At 36.4% G+C, this 25,371-nt stretch overlaps 1 protein-coding gene across 1 annotated transcript in view; it reads right to left on the bottom strand.

Annotated features, from left to right (window-relative positions):
• LOC128862410 (eukaryotic translation initiation factor 5B) overlaps window positions 1-25,371 on the bottom strand; it is a 138,660-nt gene that overhangs the window by 68,248 nt on the left and 45,041 nt on the right. Inside the window, exon 5 of the mRNA XM_054101005.1 lies at window positions 8,915-8,991. Within this exon, the coding sequence (XP_053956980.1) occupies window positions 8,915-8,991 (77 nt within the window). The remainder of the gene's footprint in view (window positions 1-8,914; window positions 8,992-25,371) is intronic.

Raw genomic sequence — 25,371 nt, 5'->3', positions numbered from 1 at the left:
TCTAAGTTATCATAACAAAGCTCCTGTCGTTTCTTGTTAGTCTTGTTTATTTTGGACTTCATCTTGTATATTAAGATTTCCACCAAAATATTTACGTGAACTGGGCCCATCTGAAAATACCTGGACAAATCGAGTTCTTTATAAGTAAATTTAGTTTTCTTTTTGTTTTTTTTTTTTTGTTTTTTTAATGTCCTCAAATGATAGAAGTGTTTATGGTTGAAAGGTTTGTTAAACATTTTTATCATTTTATCAACGGAATCCAAATCAGAATTAAATAGAAAATGTAAATGGCCGAAATGTAGTTTTTAAATTTCGGTCTACGTTCGGCGAATCTGTAAGCGGCATTAATCTTAAAAACTTTGCGGTCTAATTTCACTGGTATTACTATGCAAATCTAGCTTCACGAAACTGAGAAACAACGATCAACAGAAACTTTCTACTTAAAGGAAGTTGAGCAAACAATTTTCGTGTTATATTAATTTTAAATTTTATCAATTGAATTAGAAACTCCTTCTCCACTACTTACTCGGCGTTCCATCGAGCCATAAAAACATTTATGAGCCCATAAAAGTATTCCCAATTACTACTTTTAAATGTTGTGTCACTACGAATTAAAAAGATTGTAAATATGTATGTAAATGCTCATCTGCAAATACTTGTGGAATCTTTTTTATTTCTATTTTTTTGTTTGCACACTACCAGCCAACCACCAAGCAGAATTCAAAGCAAGAGAGGTGATTGTCATAAAATTTAAATATGTACATACATATTTATATTCGTAATTTGACTGAAGTAAATTTAGTTTTATTGAATTTTCGGCATATTCACGATATTCAGTATGTATTTAGTTTTTTTTCTACATATTGAAAAGCTTATGACGTCAATCAAATTGTTCGTTTGCTATACTACATAGTTTTTATGTTCATAATTGCTGAGCTTCTTCGCTTTTGCCTACCATACCCATAAACAGTATGTGGCAAAATAAGATATACGCATAGCAAATACATGCTATGAAAAAGTTCCTCATAAAAAACATTAGGTGTTCGAAACTGGCATAAAACGGTAAGTCCCTCCATTTGTGGAACAACATCAAGACGCACGCAGACCACAAACTGGAGGTGAAGCTCGGCCATACACCCAACAAAGGATGTATGCGCCAATGGTATATATGTATGTATATATATAGAAATATATATAAAAATAAAACACTGCAAAAGGGAATTTTTTGGAAATTTTTTAAAATATTCTTTTTTTTTATTTTTTACAATTTTTCATTTTATATTATTTTATGCTTGCTATTTTAATTTATTTTATTTTATTTGAGTTTAATCCATAATATGTTCAAGGGATCGTGCTCTCGTAGAGCGTAGTGCACGTTCTACGCCCATGAGATTGCTATTAAATGTTTAAAAATCTACGAACTATTGCACATGTGTCCCGTATGGTCGAATTCTGCATTTCTTCTAAAAGGTGTTGGCAGTCGTACTTTTTCAAGTTTTTAATTAGAAGCTTAGGCACTAATCCAGTGGAAGATATAATTATTGGAATTATATTCACTTCCCTCGCTTTATACATTCGTTTTAATTCTATGGCGAAAGCTGCATACTTCGATATTTTAGTGGAGTATGTGATTTGGATGTTGCGATTAAAAAGCACCGCTATATCAATTACTTCGATTTTTTAATTTGATGTTAATATTGTCTTTGGTTCGTATTTAAAAAACAAGACTTCTTCTAGAGAGAGAGACCGTGTTTTATCGCAAGTTGTTGGAGGAGGATCTTTGCTACATTGTTATGTCTCATGACATATTCACGGGGTCCAAGTACGCTACATCCAGCAGGTTCGGCACTTATTATCTATTACCTCGCCATGTATCGACCTTCGGGAATTTCTGGTAGGAATAACTCGGTCCTGGATAACGATTGCAAAACCTGCTGTTTCAGAAAATAATTTTTCTCTATTTAACCATAAATTGGATGATTGTGCGTCTATCCAGCACATTTCGAGATCACGATATTCATCTCATCGAGCATTGTTTTTGCCTTCCATGCTACGATCATTTCTCCTGGGGATTTAACCCGCTCAGGTACTGGGAAGTCCTACTAAATAAAACTGAACGGGGAAAAGTCATTATATGCCATGGCGATAGCCTTAATTGCATTTTTTTTTATATTATTGTATTGTACACCCTATCTTCACCCTCTTGGAAAATATATAAGTTTTACTTGTGAACTAGATAGCTGCAGTCTAACTAATGGACTGAAAAGTCCCGGACCTTACAAAGAACTCGTTTTGTTTTAGTTCAAACTTAGCTTTATTCATAATCATTACAATGGCGCTCTAACACTTCAATACCACTTTTGTAGAACGATTTATCTTTTGCCTCAAATAGGCCTCAGTTTCAACGATCAACCTCGTCATTCGAGCGAAATTTTTTTCAGGTCTGTGAACAGCCATGTCCGCTAACTTACGCTACTTCCCTTTTCGATCATTCCACAACACTTTTTAAACCATTGCTTCGCTTGAACTGCCTGTTTTCCCATTAAGAAGCAGTGAACTCAAGAACTAATGAATAGAATAACATGAATTTTTAACAGCTGTCTTTTTAAGGTTAGTACTAATGGGAAAAGAGGTGAATGCAATAAAGCTGGTGTCATCTATGTGTTAGGCCCAAAACTTTTCAGCCCATGTGTTACAAATAGACAAGTAATGGAGCGCGTAAAGCTCAAAATCTTTCTTGTTGGTTTTTTTTTCATTTAGCAAAAAATTATTCAAAAACAAAATTGGACTAATTTTGCCCCACCTCGCATCTTATTTTGCTTTATTTAATTTTATTTTATTTTTTATACTTTCATTTCATTTTGCTTAATTTTTGTAATTTATATTTATTTAATTTGCATTAATTAATAATTTGTTTATTTTTTTTTTTAGTAATTTTTATTTTATTTCATATCATTTCATTTTATTATATTTGATTTAATTCTTATTATTTGTTTTTCTTTTATTTATTTAATTTTTCTTTTCACGCCGAAAAATTTAAATAAATATTGCTCACTAATTCAATTCGGTGTGGTTTCAACCGATGAGTCGCCGGGATGAGAAAACACTTTTTAAACTGAATTCGGAGAGAGTAGGTTGAATCTCGGTGAAAGACGAAAATGAAGAAAACGTTTTTCTAATAGCGGTCGCCCCTCGGCAGGCAATGGCAAACCTCCGAGAGTATTTTTGCCATGAAAAAGCTCCTCATAAAAAATATCTGCCGTTCGGAGTTGGCCTGAAATTGTAAGTCCCTCCATTTGTGAAGCAACATTAAGACGCACGCCACAAAGAGGAGGAGGCGCTCGGCAAAACACCCAAAACGGGTGTACGCGCCAATAATTCATCTCTATATCCATACATTAGTAAATTTCTTATTTTTAGCTACACACTGTACGCGTGAATCAATGGAGGCTGGTCACCAGAGCGTGGTAAAGAGTCATAAAAATTGATGTAAGAATAAAATACAAATATCGTAAAATCATCAAAGATACTAAATATTTAATAGGAAGTCATTAATGTTGTTGTAATGTGAATCGTAAATTATGAAAATCGTAAATGTTATTATTGCATATAAGCATTTATGTATTCACTTATGTTATTTAACTTTTTTTATAAATATTCATTGCACATTCTTATCCATCAAAGAATGCGTCATTTCCAATAATAATTTTGTAATAGATAAATATATGGTATACAAAGCTAACGGCTACACCGGTTTCCTAGAAATTATTTTTTCTACTCTCAACTCTATTACAGCCAAAAAAGAGCTGGAGGAAGTTTTCTTCGTCTATCGGATCTATAAGGGACTCAGCGAGACTTAGTCCTATACTTTCCAAAGATCATTCAATGGCTTCTTGGGTCAAAAAACCAGATGGTACTTGGACTTTTACGACAAAAGAATAGATAGAACTTCTGTTAAACACTCATTTTCCGAGATGCAGCGCCCACGAAAGTGAAAGTATTAGGCGGAGCCAATATGACCCACAGCATCTTGTAGATGAAATAATTACCAAGGAGAAAGTTGCATTGGATGCTTTCCATTTCAATTCAACCGGGCTATTCGGGTCATGTTCTTCGATTTCGATGTAACTGAAATATGTTGCTCTCTGGTCAAAATAATGAGACCCGTATTTTTTTATTCGCCCGAAAACAATTTTTTTTCAAGAGTTATCGGCAATTTTGTTTTTCGGCTCAAACTCGATTTTTTTTTAATTATATAAGAAATTTTTTTTTTAAATGCCCATAACTTAGTCAAATATGAACCGATTTTAATAATTCTGGGTTCAAAATGATCGTAATTACTTACACGAGCGACTTCATGCAGAAATAATTGCAAAGAAGTAGTTGAAAATTTTTTATTTAGCAAAAAAGAAAAAAAATTGAAATTTTTTCGAAATTCAATATTTCAAAAAGTGTATTTTTTTTTTTTTATAACTTTTTCCAAATCAAGAGGACACCTCAAACTTCAATTAAGCTGAATGCCCAGTAGCTAAAATGAGTTGTTATTGAGTAATGAATTTTTGAGTAAAAAACCTGTTTCGCACTTTTTGTTTTTTGCAAAATAAAAAATTTTCCACTACTTTTTTACAACTTTTTCTACATGAAATCGCTCGTGTAAGTAATGACGATCATTTTGAACCCAAAATTATTAAAATCGGTTCATATTTGACTAAGTTATGGGCATTTAAAAAAAAATTTTCTTATATAATTAAAAAAAAATTGAGTTTGAGCCGAAAAACAAAATTGCCGATAACTCTTGAAAAAAAATTTTTTCGGGCAAACAAAAAAATACGGGTCTCATTATTTTGACCAGAGAGCAACATATTTCAGTTACATCGAAATCGAAGAACATGACCCGAATAGCCCGGTTGAATTGAAATGACTAAGTTATGAGCATTAAAAAAAAAGTTTTCTTATATTATTAAAAAAAAATCGATTTTGAACCGAAAAACAAAATTGCCGATAAAGCTTGAAAAACAATTTTTTCGGGTGAACAAAAAAATACGTGTCTCATTATTTTAACCAGAGAGCAACATATTTGTGTTACATCGAAATCGAAGAACATGTCCCGAATAGCCCTTTTGAATTGAAATGGAAAGAATCTATATAAGAAAATTTTTTTTAATTACTCATAACTTAGTCAAAAATAAGCCGATTTGAATGATTCTGGGTTCAAAATAATCGTAATTACTTACACGAGCGACTTCATGCAGAAACAGTTGCAAAAAAGAAGTTGAAAATGTTTTATTTTGCAAAAAACAAAAAGTGCGAAACAAGGTTTTTACTCAAAAACTCATTACTCAAAAACAGCTCATTTTAGCTACTGGGCATTCAGCTTAATTGAAGTTTGAGGTGTCCTCTTGATTTGGAAAAAGTTATAAAAAAAAAAAAATACACTTTTTGAAATATTGAATTTCGAAAAAATTTCAATTTTTTTTCTTTTTTGCTAAATAAAAATTTTCAAATACTTCTTTGCAATTATTTCTGCATGAAGTCGCTCGTGTAAGTAATTACGATCATTTTGAACCCAGAATTATTAAAATCGGTTCATACTTGACTAAGTTATGGGCATTTAAAAAAAAAATTTTCTTATATAATTAAAAAAAATCGAGTTTGAGCCGAAAAACAAAATTGCCGATAACTCTTGAAAAAAAATTGTTTTCGGGCGAATAAAAAAATTCGGGTCTCATTATTTTGACCAGAGAGCAACATATTTAAGTTTCATCGAAATCGAAGAACATGACCCGAATAGCCCGGTTGAATTGAAATGGAAAGCATCATTGGCAATCAAATCTTTTTCACCTTTTAAATTTTCGAGGCTTGATGGGATCATTCCAAAAATGCTACAGGGAGCCATGGACTGTATCCTACCATAGCTAAGGGAAATTCCAGCATACGTTTTCATATATAAATACATTATGGTTGTATAAGGCGACCAATTCTATCACACGGATCGGTAGTTTGGTATTAACGCACTGACACACGTTATTCCGATAGATCTACCTATCAGGAAGATGGAAACCAAGAGAGCATTTAGATTGAATGAAGCGGGTCGCTGGAAGGAAAAAACGTATGGACATAGCAGTCTATTATTACGACAAGCTCAGTATATCTCGGAGAGAACTGACTATATCGTCCCGACGGTAACATTCAATAAAAATTTTGCCATTCTGTTTACATCTCTCGGTATTCACAACACTGGGTGCAATCAAGAATATAATTTCCTCAAAATACCTGCGAATCGAGGATTGTAGATGGAGAGACCAGACTACATGCAAAATTAGCAAAACTTTATGGCCAACCTACAACCTCAAACAAACGTCAAAATTGATAAACATGAAATGACGGGAAGCTTGGAGACTCATGGCAGTCATGGCTGGCTTTTGGCCTATCGGGGAACAAGCAGTCAAAATTGGTATCCCCCACAACACACCAGAACGAGAGAAAAAGGAAACGATTTTCCATTTTCTCTATAAATGCCCTACCTTATGGAAGAAGAGAATGTCAAGCATGGGCAAACCACTGTTCGAGAGTCTGAAGCAACTGTTGAACTATTTTCATCAAAATTTCAAACTTTTTATTAGACTTCAACTTTCAATCATTTTATTCTGAATATGCAGTTTTACAGACATGCAATTTTACTACTACAATTTTACAAGTACCTTGATTTTTGACAATTTTATCCGCATAGATGTTGCGCATTTTCTCCATAACTATAAGGAATGCAGTGTATTTTTTTATATGGAACGCGAGACGATTTTTTCTCAAATCACTTGCGCGAGTAGAAATAGTAATGAATAAATAATAATAAATAAACTTTTTTTCCTTAAAAAAACCAAGATTCCACAATGATTTTCAATTATATGAAGAAAAATATGTAAAATTTCTAAATTCATTTTAGAATAAAAAGTGTAAATTGGCAAAAATAGAGCAATAAGCTGAAATGATTATACGGGAAAAATAAACATTAGGCAGATTCTTTCATTTACGGGATACGATGCGATAGGTATGGCCGGCCTGCATTGGTGAGTTCCCATTTGCACGCCCTATCATGAGGTAGACCACATCTACTTCTATAAGCCCAATATTGCATTAACTTCCCTGCAAAATATATGGGAGTTTAGCCAAACGGAGGGTTAAACGCAAACCACATTGAGGATATTCCTTAAGCGTGAGCTTACAGGTCATGTCATGCGCTGATATGTTTACAAGCATGACTATTCTACTCGCATATGATCGTATGTATATACATATGAGTACTTGCATTGATTCACAATTGGATTCCACTTTTTTCCACCGATCATTCATTTATTCCTTCATATGCGCAAAAATGTCTTTCCTCATTTCCTTATAAAAAAACGACTCGTAATTAATAAATAAATAAAAAGTAAAAAATAAAACATATGAATAAATATAAGAATTAATATAAAATATTCATAAAGTGGTGACCGTTAGTGCTGTGACTAACTGTGTAGCGGTAAGTTTGAATTTGTCTTAGCAAAAAGTGTAGTGCGCTTGAGTGAGCTCTAGAAATATCGACTTAGCTTACCAATGCTCATCATAACATGTAAAAGGAAAATGTCACGAATTGCATTTCGACACTGCATACATACTTGTAGATATGTATGTATGACCAATTGGCACCAAACACCCCTTTTCACGCAAACTGATTTCTTCATCTTTATTTCCGATAGAAAGAAACTCATTATATTCGCCTCATGTCACTTGATTTAACAGTTTCCAATTAATAAAAATCAATTGCCAAATTCGAGTTCATTCACCACAAGCATAAAAAACTTGAAAAACTCATCAATGAATTTGATACTTGCAAGTTGAGTGAGTATGTAATGAATGGGTAAACTACATACAAATGCAAAAATCAGGTTGAGCATGTTTCCCCTTTTTTACTACGAGTATCCCGTTTCCAAATGTACGTATATGTGTATTAGTTTGTACCAAGTAAGAAAAACTGGGAATTGGTGAACCAAGTGATTAATTTTTTCTAGCGCCTTAGCAATCAAAATGACTTTTGGGGCAACGTTATTTTTACCGACGAGTTGAAATTCCACATATTTGGTTCGAATGGCAGCAGTTTTGTCTGCAGAAGTGCGGTCGATACTGTGAAACATAGTGGCGGACATATCAAATTTGGAGAGCAATGATGGCGAATTGAGTGGGCCCGTTTTGTTATATTGAAGACACAATGACTAAAATAAATTATCTAGAAATTCCGAAGGAGCATATTCCCGAAACAATTACAGTTACCAGCAACGTACAGCTTTATACGCGACAATGGCCCAAAGCATCTTGCGCTCATTGTAAGGTGGGTTGATTGGTTGATTTACAATGTAAAACAAGTATTGCCTCATCCTCCTCAGATCTCAATCCCATTGGGTACTTGAACACTCACATTGAAAGATAACTGCGCAAGCGGCAGGTTAGTGGTAAAAATTACTTAAAACCAGCCATTGAAGCGATGTGAGAAAATATTCTACAAATATTGAACAAAATATTAGTTCATCAATCTTCCTTTATTTCTATATTTTCATTACTGTTCCACTTTATGTTTGAGTAGAATTAAATTATTGCTTTGTTTACAGGAAAACTTTCAAATAATTTAAATATTATATTATTTCCATTTCTTATAACAAAATACTGAATACTAAATACTAAAGTATTCAATTATATTGGCTTTGCCGTTTGAAAATTGGTTGAACCGATCGCAAGTTATAAATAATTGAAGTCAGAACAAACCAATGTCCCAATGTTTCCCAATATTACATCTGACACGTATTAGTTTTTGAGATGCCAAAGTGCTTAGGCAACTTTCGACTTCCTTTGAAATAAATATGTATGCAGTAAAGAATATACTCACTGTGCCTCATGTTCCAGCATAGTGGATGCTTTCATCACATCACGTTTCACAACAGGACCAATCCGAATGGAGCAATACTGAAAAGAGTAAAGCGAAGATACAAAAATTTAACTTAAATTTAAAACTATTTTCAAACTGAAAAATGTAAAAATAATATGTTCAGCCTAGCAAAAGCAGGAGAACTGAGGAGATACTAATATATCATCGTTGTCTGAATTGACATCGTTATCTTTCAAATCACTTCCACTATAAGCGATAATAATTTTGTGTATCTAGATACGGATTCTTGCGGAGTAGGGCTCGCGGGTACCGCCACAATTATAGATATATACTCGTACAAGGAGAAGTCCAAAATAAAAAAGACTGGTGTCATAAAAATGCTTTTGATGGCGCTATCTTTTTAATGAGTTAGTGCGTTGGAAGTTACATCTCTAGATGACTTCCAATGAAAGCTTGGTGGCATTCGGTTCAGTGGAAGAGCTAATATCAAATTTTGTTTTAAAATCGGTAAAACCTTTACCGAAACATTTGAATTGATGAAAAAAGTTTATGGCGATGATTGTCTATCCCGTGCCAGAGTTCATGAGTGGTTTACACGCTTCAGAGACAGTTGTGAGGACATAATTGACAATGAACATACGGGCCGCCCAAAATCAATAATCAACAAAACTTCATCAAAATTATTCGTAAATTTATCAAAAATTAACCGAAATCATCGTTGAAATTCATCGAATCGGAGTTGAATATCCCCAAATCATAGATTTATCGCATTTTAACTGATCATTTGGGCTTACGAAAGGTCTGTGCATGTTTCATTCCGCACAAGTTAACTAAGGAACAAAAATTACTCAAAATACAACATTCGTAAAACCTCATTACAGAGGCGAGAAAATACGATAACTGGTAATGAAACGTAGTGTTTCCAACATGAACCTAAAACTAAGCGTCAAAGTGCCGAATGGAAGGTCCCCGAGGAAGTCACCACCCAAAATATCGCATTTGGAGCGTCAAATTGCCGAATGGAAAGCCCCAGACGAGTCACCACCCAAAAAATCGTATTTGGAGAAATCAAAAATCAAGTCGATCAAGTCGTATTCGCCTGATATGGTTCCCTGTGATTTCTACCTATTCGAAAAATTGCATTTGGGAAAGGAAAACGTTTTGCATCCGTAGAGGTCATCCAAAAGGCCGACATCCTGAAGGACATTCCGGTCAATGGCCTGAAACACTCTTTCGAAAAGCTTTAAAGATCCTGTCGTTTCTATTTTAGCCCAGTCTTGTTTATTTTTGACTCCACTTTGTATATATGTATATGTATGTAAAATTTACCCTTTAAGCTTTTTTGGGCGTTTGGTCGAGCTCTTCCTCCTGTTTGTAGAGTGCGTCAACTTTTTCTATAAATCAATTGTTGTTTCGTGCCTAGAATGGGTTTCGAACCCGCACACATTCAAAGGGTAGTTACGCAGCAACCCATTCGGCTACGGCGGCCGCTGAATAACATTGCTGTATACACTGTGAAAATTATGGTACAAGGGACGTCGCACAATATCCAATGAACGTGCCTGCCTCTGCGTACCTTTCCCTTAGAAATCTTAGGTACATATCTAAGGCACAGAGACTACTAGTTATCTAATATATTATACAATTATGAACCGCGGAAGTTCTCGAACCTAACGACTTTCTCCGGTTTTCCACAGATGACTTTAAACTGGATAATATGTAGAGTGGGCGGCGGTGTTTATTCCGAGCGAGTAAGAATAAAAGTCATTCTGTCTACCAGACCACTATGGTATCGTAATACAGGAAACAAATCCACATCATTATCTGGATTTATGCGAAGTTGCTGAGAGTATCCACAACACTTTCCGCAAAATCTGCACGAATGAGGGGTTCCGAAAGGATAAGGCAGACTGAGGGGTCACTTAAGGATAAGGCAGAGTCGTTCACTCCATGGTAATGGGCCTAGGTTTGCTGCGGCCGCCGTAGCCGAATGGGTTTGAGCATACATACATAGGTAAACTTTTATGCACAATTATACTCTATCTTTTCTAGTATAGTTAGATGTGAGTTTGCAATTTAATTAGGCATATGATTTCATTTTTCATTAGGTTTTAGTAGTCAGTCATAAATAAAGAAATAAACACTTAACTCCCCATATCCAGCATTCGCGTTTGTCGAAATAACTCCCGATTTGAGCTGGACATTTTCCTCACTAATTTACATTTTCCATTCTGAAATCATAAAAGCCAGCTCAATACCCAATTGCATACATGCATATGTACATGTCTCTGTACTTTTATGCCAAAATTGTGAGTGAAGTGCAACAGAATGGAAACAAAACCTCCAGCCCTGCTGTGAGTCCCCCACAAAATAACTATGTTTCGGTTAATAACCAACTGCCAGTGGCAGCACGTGATTCGATTGCAGTTGCAATTTGCAAACATGATGTTGGCGACAACTCTATTAAGCCACAAATATCCAGTAAAACGTCAACACTACCATTTCCTCTGTGTTGTTCATTTTGCTGCGTGGGTTGCATTTGGATAACTGCAGCAGAGCCTGACCTGATGCGTGTTTTGCATTTCTTTTTAGTTATTTTGCCAAGCTGACATAGAAACAACCAATACCATCCTAATTGACCCTCTGCAATCACAGATTTATTCAAACAAACATACTTCTATTTCTATAATTTCACATACACATAAACAAGTCAATGCAACGAAACCCGCAATTACAGGGTCCGGCACTCGAATTGTAACCAACTTCACACTGCTCGCGCAGCTGATGCCCGTGCACAGTTGGCTAAATGACAGTCCAGAGTATTGTTTACAAGCGCACGGAAGCATTTTGTCCAGAGTAAACGTGAGAAAAGAAAAACAGTAATGGATTTCAAACAGTGTTATTACATTATATTTGGCTGGAAAATCACAACCAGCGATTGTTCGTGAGCTCGAACACCTTAAAGTAAATAAAGTGTTTGTTAATCACTCATTACAATGATACTGGCAGCATAGCAAAACGTCATGGAGGTGGTCATCAAAAAACTGCAACTTCACGCGATATGGTTCGAAAAGTGAAAACTTGAACGAAATCCCCGACGAGGTGCCAATCAAATGACGACAGAACTGAAAATATCTGACCGTGGCATGCGCCGCATACTGAAAAATGATCTCAAAGTCAAGCCTTATAAGATCCAAAAGACGCATGATCTCACACCAAAGCAGCAACAAGTCAGACTTGAGCGAGCGAAGGAGTTGCTTCGCTTGGCCGAAAACTGTCAATTCCGAGAAAGTTTTTCAAATTGAGAATTTCGTAAACTTCCAAACCGATAGGGTTTATTTAAACGACCGTACATACGAGAATTCGAGTCACCCGGCATAGGTAATAGTTTGGGCCGCTGTAACCGCAGATGGGCGCTCTCCAATCGTTTTTATCGAGCCTGGCGTCAAAGCGAAATATTATCGGGAAACTATTCTGGAGGTTGCTTTGAAGCCGTGGGAATACAAACATTTCGGTAGCAGATCATGGACGTTTTAACAGGTCTCGGCAACGTCTGACAAAGCTCGAATGAACCAAGAATGGCTAAAAAACAACGTTCCGAACTTCATAACGTTCACACAATAGCTCTCTAGAAGCGAATCCGATGGATTATTCTCTTTGGGCCATTTTGGAGACCAAGGGCCAAACTAAAAGATTCAATAGTATCGACGCGCTGAAAAAAGCCATTGTCCGCGAGTGGACCAAAATACCTGCAAGTCACATTCGGGCAGCTTGCGATTCGTTTCACAGTCAAAGCAAAAAAAGCTGGTCATATCGAGCAAAAGTAAATTGATTCTTAATTTTGTATTATTTCCACACATTTTTTACTTTGAATTGAATAAAAGTAATTTTCCAAACTAAATTTATGGCCTTTGTAATTGGTTTTTTTTTGTTTGCTTGTTTTAGCAGGTACAATGCAAGTGACTGATGTGCGGGAGTAAGTATTGGAAGGATAAGGTTTGGGGTTGAAGAATGAATTTGTTTTTTTAGAAACTATGAAAGTAGGTAAATTTGGAAAAGTGCAATGACCGTGCTTTACGTGGGATTCGAACCCACTACCTCTGGGATGGCAGGCTAGTGCACTTACGCTAGACTACCGAGGCCGCTAGTAGCGTAATATGGTAGAAATATATCATGCCTCAGCTCATGCGCGAATAGTTAACAACCTGAAATGACCGAGGAAAGGCCAAAAACAAATTTCAAAACTATTTAACTGCGCCGAAAAGATAAGTATTTATAATTTATTAACCCTCCGTAACCAATGTTAGTCGTTTCGACTACTACTGTTTAGTTTTTTGATCGTAGCTTTTTTACCTCACTATTTTTCGTCTCACCCTTTCATATTAAAGTAGTTTAGTAGTGAAGCTGACGTCAAGTGCAATATATGTGTTGTGTGCTTTAAGTCAACAGGTATATTAGTGTTTGTAAAAGTAGCGTAGGCGAATCGACGAACATTAGGTTTACTGTAACTTTTTTTCAGTACTCAAGCAAATGGCTACATCCAGATTGCTTGCCGATATAGAAATCGAAAGAATATTGAATTTGTCTGATGATGGTGAACATTTTAGTGATGGTGAAGATTTTAGTGCTTCCGAAAGCGAGTACGCGCCAAGTTTATCGGATGAAATGACACAACAAAGTTCCTCAGATAATGTTGAATCAGAAAATTTAGAAGAAACCAGTGATAATTTAGAAGAAAGAAGTCAAGGTAATATAATAAGCTAAATAAAAGGAATTTGCATGGAAAATAGATATACCTATTTGGACAGGAAATAAAGGAAAGCATCATAGAGCAGCTGATCGTATAGTGCACCAAGCTAGAAGTCCAACATATCTTGCCATAGGTATTACTGATCCTTTATGCATATTCAAGCTTTTTATCACGGAGGAAATTTGCGATATAATAGTACAATACACTAATATCGAAATTCAGAAAAGAAAACAAAGCGGTAGTGTAGAATCTGTCACTGAAAAGCAAATAAATAAAATTGAGCTTGACGCAATCATTGGTATTTTGGTTTTGAGTGCGGTGATGAAAGATAATCGTTTGACAGCTCATGGCTTATCAACTCTGAATATTCTGAAACTAGATACGCGTCAACTATGAGTCGATCTCGATTCTCATTCTTGATGGCTATTTGCGCTTCGATGATAGTTCCCAAAGAATTTTACGTATTAATGATAGATTCTCTCCAAAAAGGGATGTTTGGAAAATATTTATAGAAAAATGTCGAGGAAATTATAAGCCTGGGCTCTACCCTACAATTGATGAGCAGCTGTTAGCTTTCGCGGAAGGTGCATTTTCCGAATGTACAAGGTGGGCCATATAGCGTTTGCTTTTTGAACCACCTATTTTTTTGAGAATGGTAACACAAATGACATGTCAAATGTGTTCATAATTTACTTAAAGGTTTGATATTTACGAAATGGGACGCTATACGCTTGAACAAAATTGGGAAATATTAAAAACGTATTTCCAAAGTGGTGAGACTTCTTCTTCTTTTCTGATTTTCACATCGGTGGCTACGTCAATAGAAAAATTGTCGGATTTGGGGCTCAGAAAATCCACACGTTACTGTAAAGAAGCAAATGCATCCACAACGAGTCACTGTTTGGTGCGGTTTTTGGTCTGGCGGCATCATCGGGCCATTTTTTTTTCGAAAATGTGCGAGGATCCGCGATTACAGTAAATGGCGAGCGTTACCGTGACATGCTCAACGAGTTCTTTCCAAAAATTGAAGAGGATGACATGGACGACATTTGGTTTCAACAGGACGGTGCAACTTGTCACACTGCCAAAGTTACACTCGAACTTTTGGCTACCGTTTTTGAAAACCGAATAATCAGCCGAAATTCCGATATCAATTGGCCGCCTCGGAGCTGTGTTTAAGCCCGCTGGATTATTTTTTGTGGGGAGCCATTAAGGACAATTGCTATGCGAACCATCCAGAGACGATTGATGCTTTAAAACACGAAATCAAAGTTCGCAATCAGGAAAGTGGAGCCCAAACAATCGAAAATGTGCTTAAAAATTGGGTTGATCGAATGGCCTACTTACTGTAAAGCCAGTCGTGGCAGTCATTTGAGCGATATTATTTTTCATTCATAAATGACAATGTTCAATCTTCAAAATAAAAAAAAAAACGTTTGAAAAAATATTGATTAGTCTTTTTATAGCCGATTCAAAAATTAAATTTTACATGGCCCACCCTATACATTTCTCTTCAACGATATTTCAGTGCAAGATGCAAATACGGCCGCAAAAACTTAATTTTTAAGCTTTTCCTGTGGGTTCTATAGGGACCCTAGGAGGTTGGTTTTTCGTCGTTATCATCGTGGGCGGTGCCACGCTCTCTAAAATAATGAAATATAATCAAAACCCAACAATCAATAACTTTTTATTGAAAATAAAACATACTATATTTTTTACAGTACTTTATAAATGCAGAATTATGGCCCAAAATAAAGTTGTTTACATAAATGTATTACCCAGAATTTTAATTTTACATTATTTTGTCTTTGAAATATTTACCTAATTACGACCTAATACATAATTATGACCCAAACCACAATCTATCTGGAATCTAAAATTTGTTTCACTTTTTTCAGAATTTTTCCCAATAAATTATTGTAATGTTTAGAAAATGTAGATATCTCTGAGACACATAAATATGTTATTTTCATAACAAAATGTATCTAGAAGAGGAAGATACTGTTACGTCCTTTAAAAAATTATCTGATTATATTTCATAGCTTTCAATAAAAGCAAGCATCGTGTTTTTGCACTTTTAAGCCGGAAATCCTCAGCAAGTCAGATAATCCCCTGAGGACAGATTCGACTTCAGCATGCGAAAAACCCTTCGGAAAGTGTAGTGCGGTTTTGATTCATGCTTTTTCTTCCGGATTTAATGAGTCTACTCTCATTGAACAAGATAGTGCTGATATACCTATACTTACGACAGTTAGTTACCATCAAATGATACTGTGCTTAGTGCTCTGTTTTGAATTTTAGAAGTGATGAAGTGATAAAAGTATTAAAAATAAATATATTTTATAGCAAAATGTCTATGTAGAAAATATGTGTGATGTGTTTACCAAATACAAAGAAGAGCACCTTTCGCCTACAATAAAAAAAAACTATTTTTACTACTTTAGCGAGGGCATAAGACAAAAAGCATAAAGCTGGGTTCCTCCTTTTTGTTATAATCCGTGTGCTACAGGTTTGAGAAATTAACTTAATGGCACTGTCACACTGGTAACACGACAACGAAGATAAAATCACATTTACTTCGCCATAAATTTCTGGAAGGTCAGAATACGAAGTAACTGGTAAATCATCACAGCCACATAGGATAGACTTGCCACAGAACAAAGCAGAACTCCTAAGCTCGAGACTGCCACAATGACACCCTTTACAAAATGAATGAATAGCAGTAGACAAAAGGAGTAGTCACAATATTTTAAAATGGTTGAAAGTTTAGTTTTCTATAAAAATATCACTAGATTGATGGGAGCCCTTACCTACTTACTTAGGTGGCTCTGCAACCGAATGTCGGTTTTGGCCAAATCCAAGATAGTCCGCCAGCTGGGAGCCCTTAACATTACAAAACAAGTAGAGACTTTCATAGATTGTTACGCCTAAAAGCAGTTTTATTAAATGACAGAAATATTTTACTTTCGAGTCTACTGGTCACACAGTCAATATGAAAGAGTCTTAGGAAAATATGAAAAACCTGATGCTGCAGATTTAGTATGAACACCAATGGCAAATCTGCGGAGATTTAAATTCGTATCTCTACTGCTTGGCTTGCCATTAGGCGATACGAAAACTTGTTGCTTTATTTGCGAGTAGGATAGTCGACAGAAAAGAGCATTATAAAAAAAAGGTTTGGTCTCATCGTCAGTCAACTCAACCTGGGTAAAAAATTTTTGAATTTGACACCTTAGTTTATCCAAAGAAAGTGCTACCTCCACCTTTGCATATAAAACTGTGGATGATGAAAAATTTAGTTAAAGCAATGGACAAAGATGCTGCTGCTTTTCAATACCATCACCAGAAATTTTGAAGGTTAAGTGGAGCTAAGAAGGCGTATTCGGTTGTGCTCAATCAAGAAATTTATTTAAAGATGGTAACTTTGACTCTCCTTTAGAAGTTAAAAAAAGACTTGCGCTATCGCAAAAAAAATCTTGGAAAATAAGAGGAGTGACAGTTACGCTGAACATTTCGCAAATATAATATGTTCTCATCCTATAAGGAACTGGGCTGCAACACGTTTTCAAAAACTCCCTTTTTGGAGTTACACTCGGGCTTTTTTCTGGACAATTGTTCAGCTTTCAGCGATGCGCATGGGGGGCAATTCCATCAGGATATCGCAAACATGGAAAAATAATATCAGTGCAAGGGAAACGTTGCAATATTAGCGGTTTATTGCAGGACTCTTTGTCGAGATGATGTGGAAGGAAAAAAAAAGAAAAGCAAAGACGACACGCCCCAATTCTACAAATGAATAGAAAAACGATATCATTTCTTTGATTTTTTTTTTCAAAAAACTTTTTTTTTTATAAGAAATGGAAAGAAATTTGCTTATTAAGCTTAAAAATCCTTTGCGAAAATTGAAATTCGTAAGCTAGTAGAATAGGCAAATATTTTTTTTTTGTTTTTGTTTTTTTCTTCGAACTCTTACTGCATCCACGTATGCAACACAACTTATTCAGGTATACGAGTAGCAACTACTCTTCTTCATTCATGAAAATTTTTATAAGGCAATTTAAAGCAAAGCAAAACGGGCCAGCTATAATATGAATGAGAGTCTTAAACAGAAAAATAAAAACAGCAATAGAGGCGAGGAAAAAACAAGGGTTTGTATACAGAAATATAAATGGCATTTCGAATTACTTATTTACCTACTACTTCAAATGAAAACACGTACTATGTACGCAGCGATATATGTACATATATATATTAAACATACATTCTGTCAAAAAATATCGGGAATTGTTCATTTAAAAAGCACGCGTTACACCTATGTATATCTTAATTTTATTTTTGCTGGAATGTTGGTACAACGGTCCACGTTTAAATTCGCAACATTTTACACCATCAATTCGGCATGAGACGCGTGGCTGCTCGACTCGTTCCAAGAGAGTTGAATTTCTCTCAAAAAATTCATCGGAAGAAGGTGGCTGCTTGAGCAAGTGAACTCGGACCCAACGTTTATCCAGCGCACCATAACAGGTGATGAGGCGTGGGTACATGAGTTTGGCACGCAAACCAGTCCACAAAAGCACCTGAATGGCTCTATCCACATGAGTCGGAACTAAACAAACTACGCCAAGCTCAGTCAGAAGTGAAAGTCATGGTGTTTTGCTCTCGGAATTCAGTCCAAATGGTTCTACGGTAAATAAAGAATATTATTTGGAAGTTATGTTACGTTTGAGAGAGAATGTGCGTTGGAAACGGCCCAATTTGTGGAAAGAAAATTCATGGATCTTTCACCATGATAACGCACCGTCTCATAAGGCTCATATTGTGAACACTTTTTTGACAAAATACTCGACAAATATCAGCGAACAACCAGCGTATTCACCGGATTTAGCTCCCTATGACTTTTTCCCCCCCAAAACATAAATTGCCACTCCGCGAACGCCGCTTTGAGTCAATAGATGCCGTTAAGGAGAACTCGCTGAAGGAGTTGAAGAAGATCTCTTCAAACGCGTTTAAAAGTGGCTTGAATGACTGGACCAATCGTTGGCACATGTGTATTGCTTCGAAAGGAGCCTATTTTGAAGGCGACAAAATAAATTTGGATGATTAAACAATTATTTTGCGTTTTATTGAACAATTCCCGGTACTTTTTTGACAAAATGTATACCTAGATTTATGATTTTATGAATGAACGAGTAGCGAAAACCACGGAAATAAACAACAGTATCGGGTAAAAGCGAACTTATTTACCAATGATAGAAAATACCAAGGTCTATTATTGCATTTATACATATACATATACATACCACAAAAGAGAGGGGGCTGCAGTTATAAGCCGACTCCGAACGGCAGCTAGTTTCCATGAGCATTTTTTCCATGGCAGAAATAAACTCGGAGATTTGCCATTATCTGCCGAGGGGCGGCCGGAAAAAAATGTTTACTATATATTAACTGGTGTTTCATGCACGGAGATTCGATCCCAGGCACTTCCGAATGTTAGTCACGCTCCAACCCATTCGGCTACGGCGGCCACGCTTTTGGCTATGGAGCCCAACAACCACAATAGAAAAAAGTTGAGCTATGTGGCTCGGGAAGAGTCTTGCCCTTAAGTAGGAAGGGTATTATGCCTTGAACTAGGCTGTAATACAGGTATGCGAGCAATTCGTGCTTGCAATATACATACATACATACTAAAGACCAGTTGGTCGAACGAAATAAAGAGCAAATAAGTCGTTTTGTTGCTGAGAATTGCACACCTACAGGCGAGAGAAATAATAAAGTCAACGTAATGCTTAAAATAATTTGGGAGACCATTAATGAAAACCTACGCATTCAGGCATGGGTACCCGTTTTACTGAAGACCTAACAACTAAGTTGTGAATTTTGGATGGTAAACAGGAGACAGGGAGATATTCCACTGCTAACTCTTCTTCAAACGTCCCAGGCTGCTTCTGATAATTTTACCGAGGGATAAAATGGAAATAATCAATATTTTTTAGATCTTTATTGCAGAGAAAACTAATTTTCGAATACTCTTGTGACACACTGTATATTCAAACCTTGAGAAGTTCGAACAGTAAGCAATAGCTACGTTTTTATAGAATGTAAGCGCTTTACATCGCATGCATATACTTTTGTACATACATATACATATTTACGACTTCCTCAGACGCCTCAATAAATACGAAATGTATGCAATTACACACTGGAAGCGGAGAAATGAGAATTAAAAAAAAACAACAAAAACAATCACAACTACGTAGAAAACCGGTAAGTGAACGTTTCTAAGCGGAAGTGAAAATGCTCAAGGCACTCATTCTACCATTCATTAAAATATACTATGTATATATATATAAGTATGTTCATACTAGTGTGTGCATGCCTACGAATATTTACATATTTACTATGGCGGGTCAATTTATATGAACACATTTTTTGACATCGTTCCTAGCTGATTTGGATCAGATTTATAAGAAAAATAGCAGTAGAGCATAAATGTAAGGCCAATTTCGAACTGTCCAAATTTTAAGAAAAAAATTAATTTTTAATTATCACGAAGTTACTATGAAGATTAAAATTTACTAAAGAATTAATCATGTTATTTTTTTTTAATAAAAACTTATACTTTGCGAATTTTTTATACGAAGAATTTATTTTTGATATCTATTTTTTATTTAGAGAACAGTAAGAAGGCGCTATAAAGCAAATTATATTTAATCTTTTAATATAGTAAAAGATGAGTGACAAGTTTTAGTTTGGTTTACTTGTAAAAAAAATAACATGCAGTTAATAATACTTCAGTAAATATTAGTTTTTAAAATAACATCGTATTAATTAAATTTTGGTGGCTCGAAATTGGCTTCAGTGTTATGTTCTCGTGTTTTTTTTTTGTCGGGACAGACTAGCAAGTGCAGCACTCAGACACAATTAAATCCATTGTACTGCACTCGGGTTTCCTTTTTAATTTTCTTTAAATCTATTCGATCTCCGAAGAAATCTGAGTAGATCTTGTGGTGCCAAGGAGCCAAGGTGGTCGCTTCTTAACACTTCAGTGCCAAACCTTAAACTGATTCCAGCGAAGTCGGGACAGATGCACGGGAAGTGCTCCGCCGACTCATCCTCCTCATGCTGAGCAGAGTGCACTGTCTGAGATGCCCACGTTTTCCATGTGCTTTGCCCATAGTAAGTGGCCCGTCATCAGTCCAACCATCCGCCTACAGTCCCTTCTCCTTAATGACAGAAGGTTTTGCGACAGTCGATCAGACATGACAGGTAACATCAGTTTAGTCCATCTGCAGCCTCTCTCAGCCTGTCAAGCTCGATTGTGGGTTGTAGTTACCCATTTGCTAACCGTAATTTTGATGACCGCAGAAGGGAGTGGCAAGTTGGCCTCAGAGCCCATCTTAGCTAAGGAATCAGAGGTCTCGATACCCACGTCTCCCGGGACCCATGTTAGCATCAGGAAATTATACCTACCGACATAGTTCAGCCTGGATTTACAGGATTCGACTACCCTTGAAGTGGTTGGAGGGTTGTCTAAGTCCATGAGCGCGGCTTTGCTGTCGCTGCAAACACATATAGATCTGCCTGTCCTTCTGTTTTCCACAACAAAGTTCATCGCTCCTTGAACAGCACACACCTCCGCTTCAAACACAGATGCGTGCATTCCAAGAGCAAAGTGCAGTTTCGTCGCACTCGATTCCACGTAGACACCTGAGCCGGAAAGTTCTCGGTCCTAGAGCCATCCGTGAAAATGCGAGAACATTGTTTGCCGGGCTTATTTTCTGAGTTTGACCACAGTTGAGCCTCTGGCAGCACCACACTGTATCTCTTCTCAAGCACGACTCTGGATGGCATGGAGTTAAGGCGCATGGCAAGGACCATTGGATCGAAGTACATGCCTACTTTCTAGTCCAGTGCCGTACAGGCACCGTACCAGTTCCCATGGTGTTTCAGCCTGCAGATGGCCTTCAAGGCCTCTCCTTGGATGAAAACATCAAATGGTGGTAGACTAATCAGAACATCTAATGCAGGGCCTGAAGTAGTCGGAAAAGCTCCGACGCAACAGATGGACCAATTATCACCTATGCATCAGTCTTGTATAGAGCGGGGGTTGAATTAGTACATCGAATAAGAATGATCGAGGGGCGACTGCTATTAAAAAAAATTATTCTATCATTTGGTGTTGCGTGCGTGTAAATTCGAACCCATGCAATTTCCGAATCGCAGTCACGCTCCAACCCATTCGGCTACCGCGCCCGCCAAAGCATATCATAAATTAATAATATGGTATGGAGCGCGGCTTGCAAACTTTCAGATGACAACAAAAGCTAGCGAACATAACAGGCCTTTAAAACACGACCAAAGGCGCTTGGTCAGTAAAAACTAACTCCAAGTGTCTTTTTTAAAACTAGCAAGGATCGCTGCAGGCTCATCTCACAGTAATGCGTTAATCTATGCTCGATTCCGAATCATAGTAGTATCCGACAAACCGAGGAAGCAAAAACTGGACTTAGAGATTCGAGTCTAAGCCTTTAAGATCCTCTTGCATTTCTGTATTCATACATTCAAAAAATGTGTTAACCACATTGAATGTTATTAACTGAGCCTATCAAGAGACTCATACATACAGTCCATTTATGTATATAAAGTTTCCAGCTGGGTATGAATAGAAATTAATAATACCTAAAACATATACGTATACATACATACGCACGTATGTATATGTATATATGTACACTCATTTACGTATGTACATATATTGCATGTTGATTAAATAGAAAAATGCTGAGCGAATCACACCTTAGCAAATAAACTGTACATTTGTATATGAAAAAAGTTGCTGACGCAAACTCAATTCACATCTAGCCAGCAAACGAAGAAAAAAAAACTGGAAAGCAAAGAAATTAAGTAAGAACCAAAAGAAATACATATATGTAGCTTTTCGCGTTTATAGAAATATGAGAGAAAAAATAGAAGAGTCGAGCGGAAATAAGTTGCATATGAACATTTGCCAAGCGGAAAACGGCAGCGGAGTCTAACTTGGCACGGAAATAAACAACAGAGAAAAAAATTCAAAATTAACCAACTTCTTAAATGAATTTAACACCGTACGCCGGAAGCAACAACGAACTGCGGCTATGAAGCATTTTTTATTGCATAAATGTGTACTACATGATGACTTGGGTGTTACAGCTCCAATCAAGAAGAAGATGGCTAATGTGTACGAACATTCGAAGAGAGCGAAATAGCTGATACTCATCGCAGTTTGGACAGGTTTTAAACTCTACATATTTTACTGTTATTATATCTCGTAGGTTAAAGAAGTTTTTCTATGAAGGAATACATATGTACGTGCTTGGGTCACAAAGTAATAGAGCTATGCTGCAAAAAAAGAACAGCCTTTGAAAGTCGCGTTTTTGCTGTGACGGGACGTGAATGAAAGGAGCATTAGAATGTTTACATATTATATAGCAAAAGGAAGAGAACTGAGAATACTTCACATCGTCATCTTTCAAATCACATCCACTGTAAGCAATAATAATTTTGGGTATCTAAACACGGATTCACTATACAGACTGATAATCTACAAAAGGCACATCATTCCCGCCCAGCTATATGGTGCAGCAGCATGGACGATGTGAATAGCAGATGGGAAAGTTTTGGAAGCCTTCGAGAGAAAAATTCTCCGCAAGATCTTTGGCCATTTGCGCTAGTAAGTAGTATCGCGTACGGTGGAACAGGGAGCTGTATGAGCTATATATAGGACATAAAGCGTGTAAAAATACAGCGGCTATGCTGGCTTGGTCATCCCACTCGTATGAAAGACGATGCTCCAGCAAGGCAAATCTACGATACGGTACTCCAAAAAAAGAAGATGGCGAAGATGAAGACCACATCTCCGTTCGAAGGACAGAAACAGCTGGCGCGCTATTTTGGATTAGGCCAAAACGGACACATGGTTGTAGCGCCATTGATAAATAATTATACACATATATATTATTGATGTTTAAGACCCTTATTTAGTGTTCGGTTGAGCTCTTCCTATTGTCCCACAAATGGAGCAACGGCAAATGGTTTTTGGTGAGGAGTTTTTTGATCGTAGAAATACTCTCGGAGGTTTGCCATTACTTTCCGAGGAGCGACCGCTATTGGAAAAAACTGTTTCTATCATTTAGTGTATCGTGACCTCGGCTACAACTCCCGGTGGACCCCCATAATTGGTGCTTTGAATTTAGTAGACGAAATGTTAGTTTTCTAAAGGTTGACGTATCCCCACCATCTTTTGCATAACTAAAAAAAATCCGTCATGCCAGAATATCGCGAAAACCTGTCGTGCTCAGACTATATTGATTTCTGATTCGGATTATGATGGCTCTTGGTTGAGAATTTAGGTTGGCATGTATTTTTCTTATCCAATTTTGAGGAATTATGTTGACGTGAAAGTATTTGGCTTCATATAAATTCGGTTTCGTTCCGGTAACGTAGACGCGTAGAACGCGCCAGGGTTATCGCTGTCCGGCTAGTTGATTTCCTCGGTAAAACTACGACGTTCGAGAAGGTAATGTTAAATCACCATTTGCTGCCCTAACCTCTTTAAAAGCTGTCAAAGTAAAGAATAAAAAATTGGCCCTTAAATTTTTGTTAAGACAAAATCTGCACCGAGAGATTTGCTTGTCACGACTCTTCAACAACCCATATTCTGATATAAGAGGAAAATTACGCGACGCAACGTAATTCTAGAAGCGCTTACTTATGTTTCATCTGCCTAGATATTAAAATCGTTTGGAGGAAAAGGTAGAGTTCTTTCTCTCATTCTGCAATCGGGAAATTCAACTTTCATGACTAAATCATTCACATACGAATCGAGGAACTGGGACCGACGATGACCTGGGGCAAAATAGTTTTTCACTATGATATACATACAATTGCAGCGAGCATCCGTCGCTGAAAAATTTAGTACAAAACAATTAAATAAATAAAGAAATACTGCAACGGAAAAACGAGGCGAGCTATATGGTAGCGCCAAATGAAAAAAAAGAGAGAGAGTCTATTCTAAAGAAGGGGCGAGAGACTGAAATAAGTGTAATATGCTTGTAGTTTTAATAGAATGGTGAAAAGATTTCAAAGGTTTGGCCTACATCAGACCGATTTTGAAGGAATCAGATGATGAGACGACGTAACCGGGCCATGACAGCGGTTTGTTTACGAAAAAAATAAGATTGTGATCGTGATTTCCAAAAAAATATATAATAATATGTTACTTCATTACTTCGAACCTGGTAATTTATCAACCTTGATGAGATCAATGCACGAATTATTATATGAAGGATTTTTTTCTCCCGTTCACGAAATAATGTTTACATCTTAGTGCCGAACTCCTTTGCGGCGCAAATGCCAAAAACTCTGCTCAATTGCAAAAATAACTCTTATTATAAAAGATATTAGCATAATAAATATTGAGCTTTTATTATTAAAGAAGCCTTTTGCTATTAGTCCTACATTTCTTAGTTCAATTGTGAAGAGTTCCTACAAAAATTACATTTCATATTTTAATAGATTGTATGAAGTCATGATGGAAAGAATAATGAGATGGCGCCTATCACTTAACGAACTTTGTATGCGTGAAAATATATCAAATTTTATAAGAACCAACTAATTTTCATTAGCACTAAAATCTTCTCAGATTAGCCTTTTTTAACCTTCTTTTGTA

The sequence above is a fragment of the Anastrepha ludens genome, chromosome 4 (assembly GCF_028408465.1).
Source record: "Anastrepha ludens isolate Willacy chromosome 4, idAnaLude1.1, whole genome shotgun sequence".
Lineage (NCBI taxonomy): Eukaryota > Metazoa > Arthropoda > Insecta > Diptera > Tephritidae > Anastrepha > Anastrepha ludens.
The sequence above is the reverse complement of the archived record's forward strand: the minus strand, read 5'-3'. Positions and strand labels throughout refer to the sequence as shown.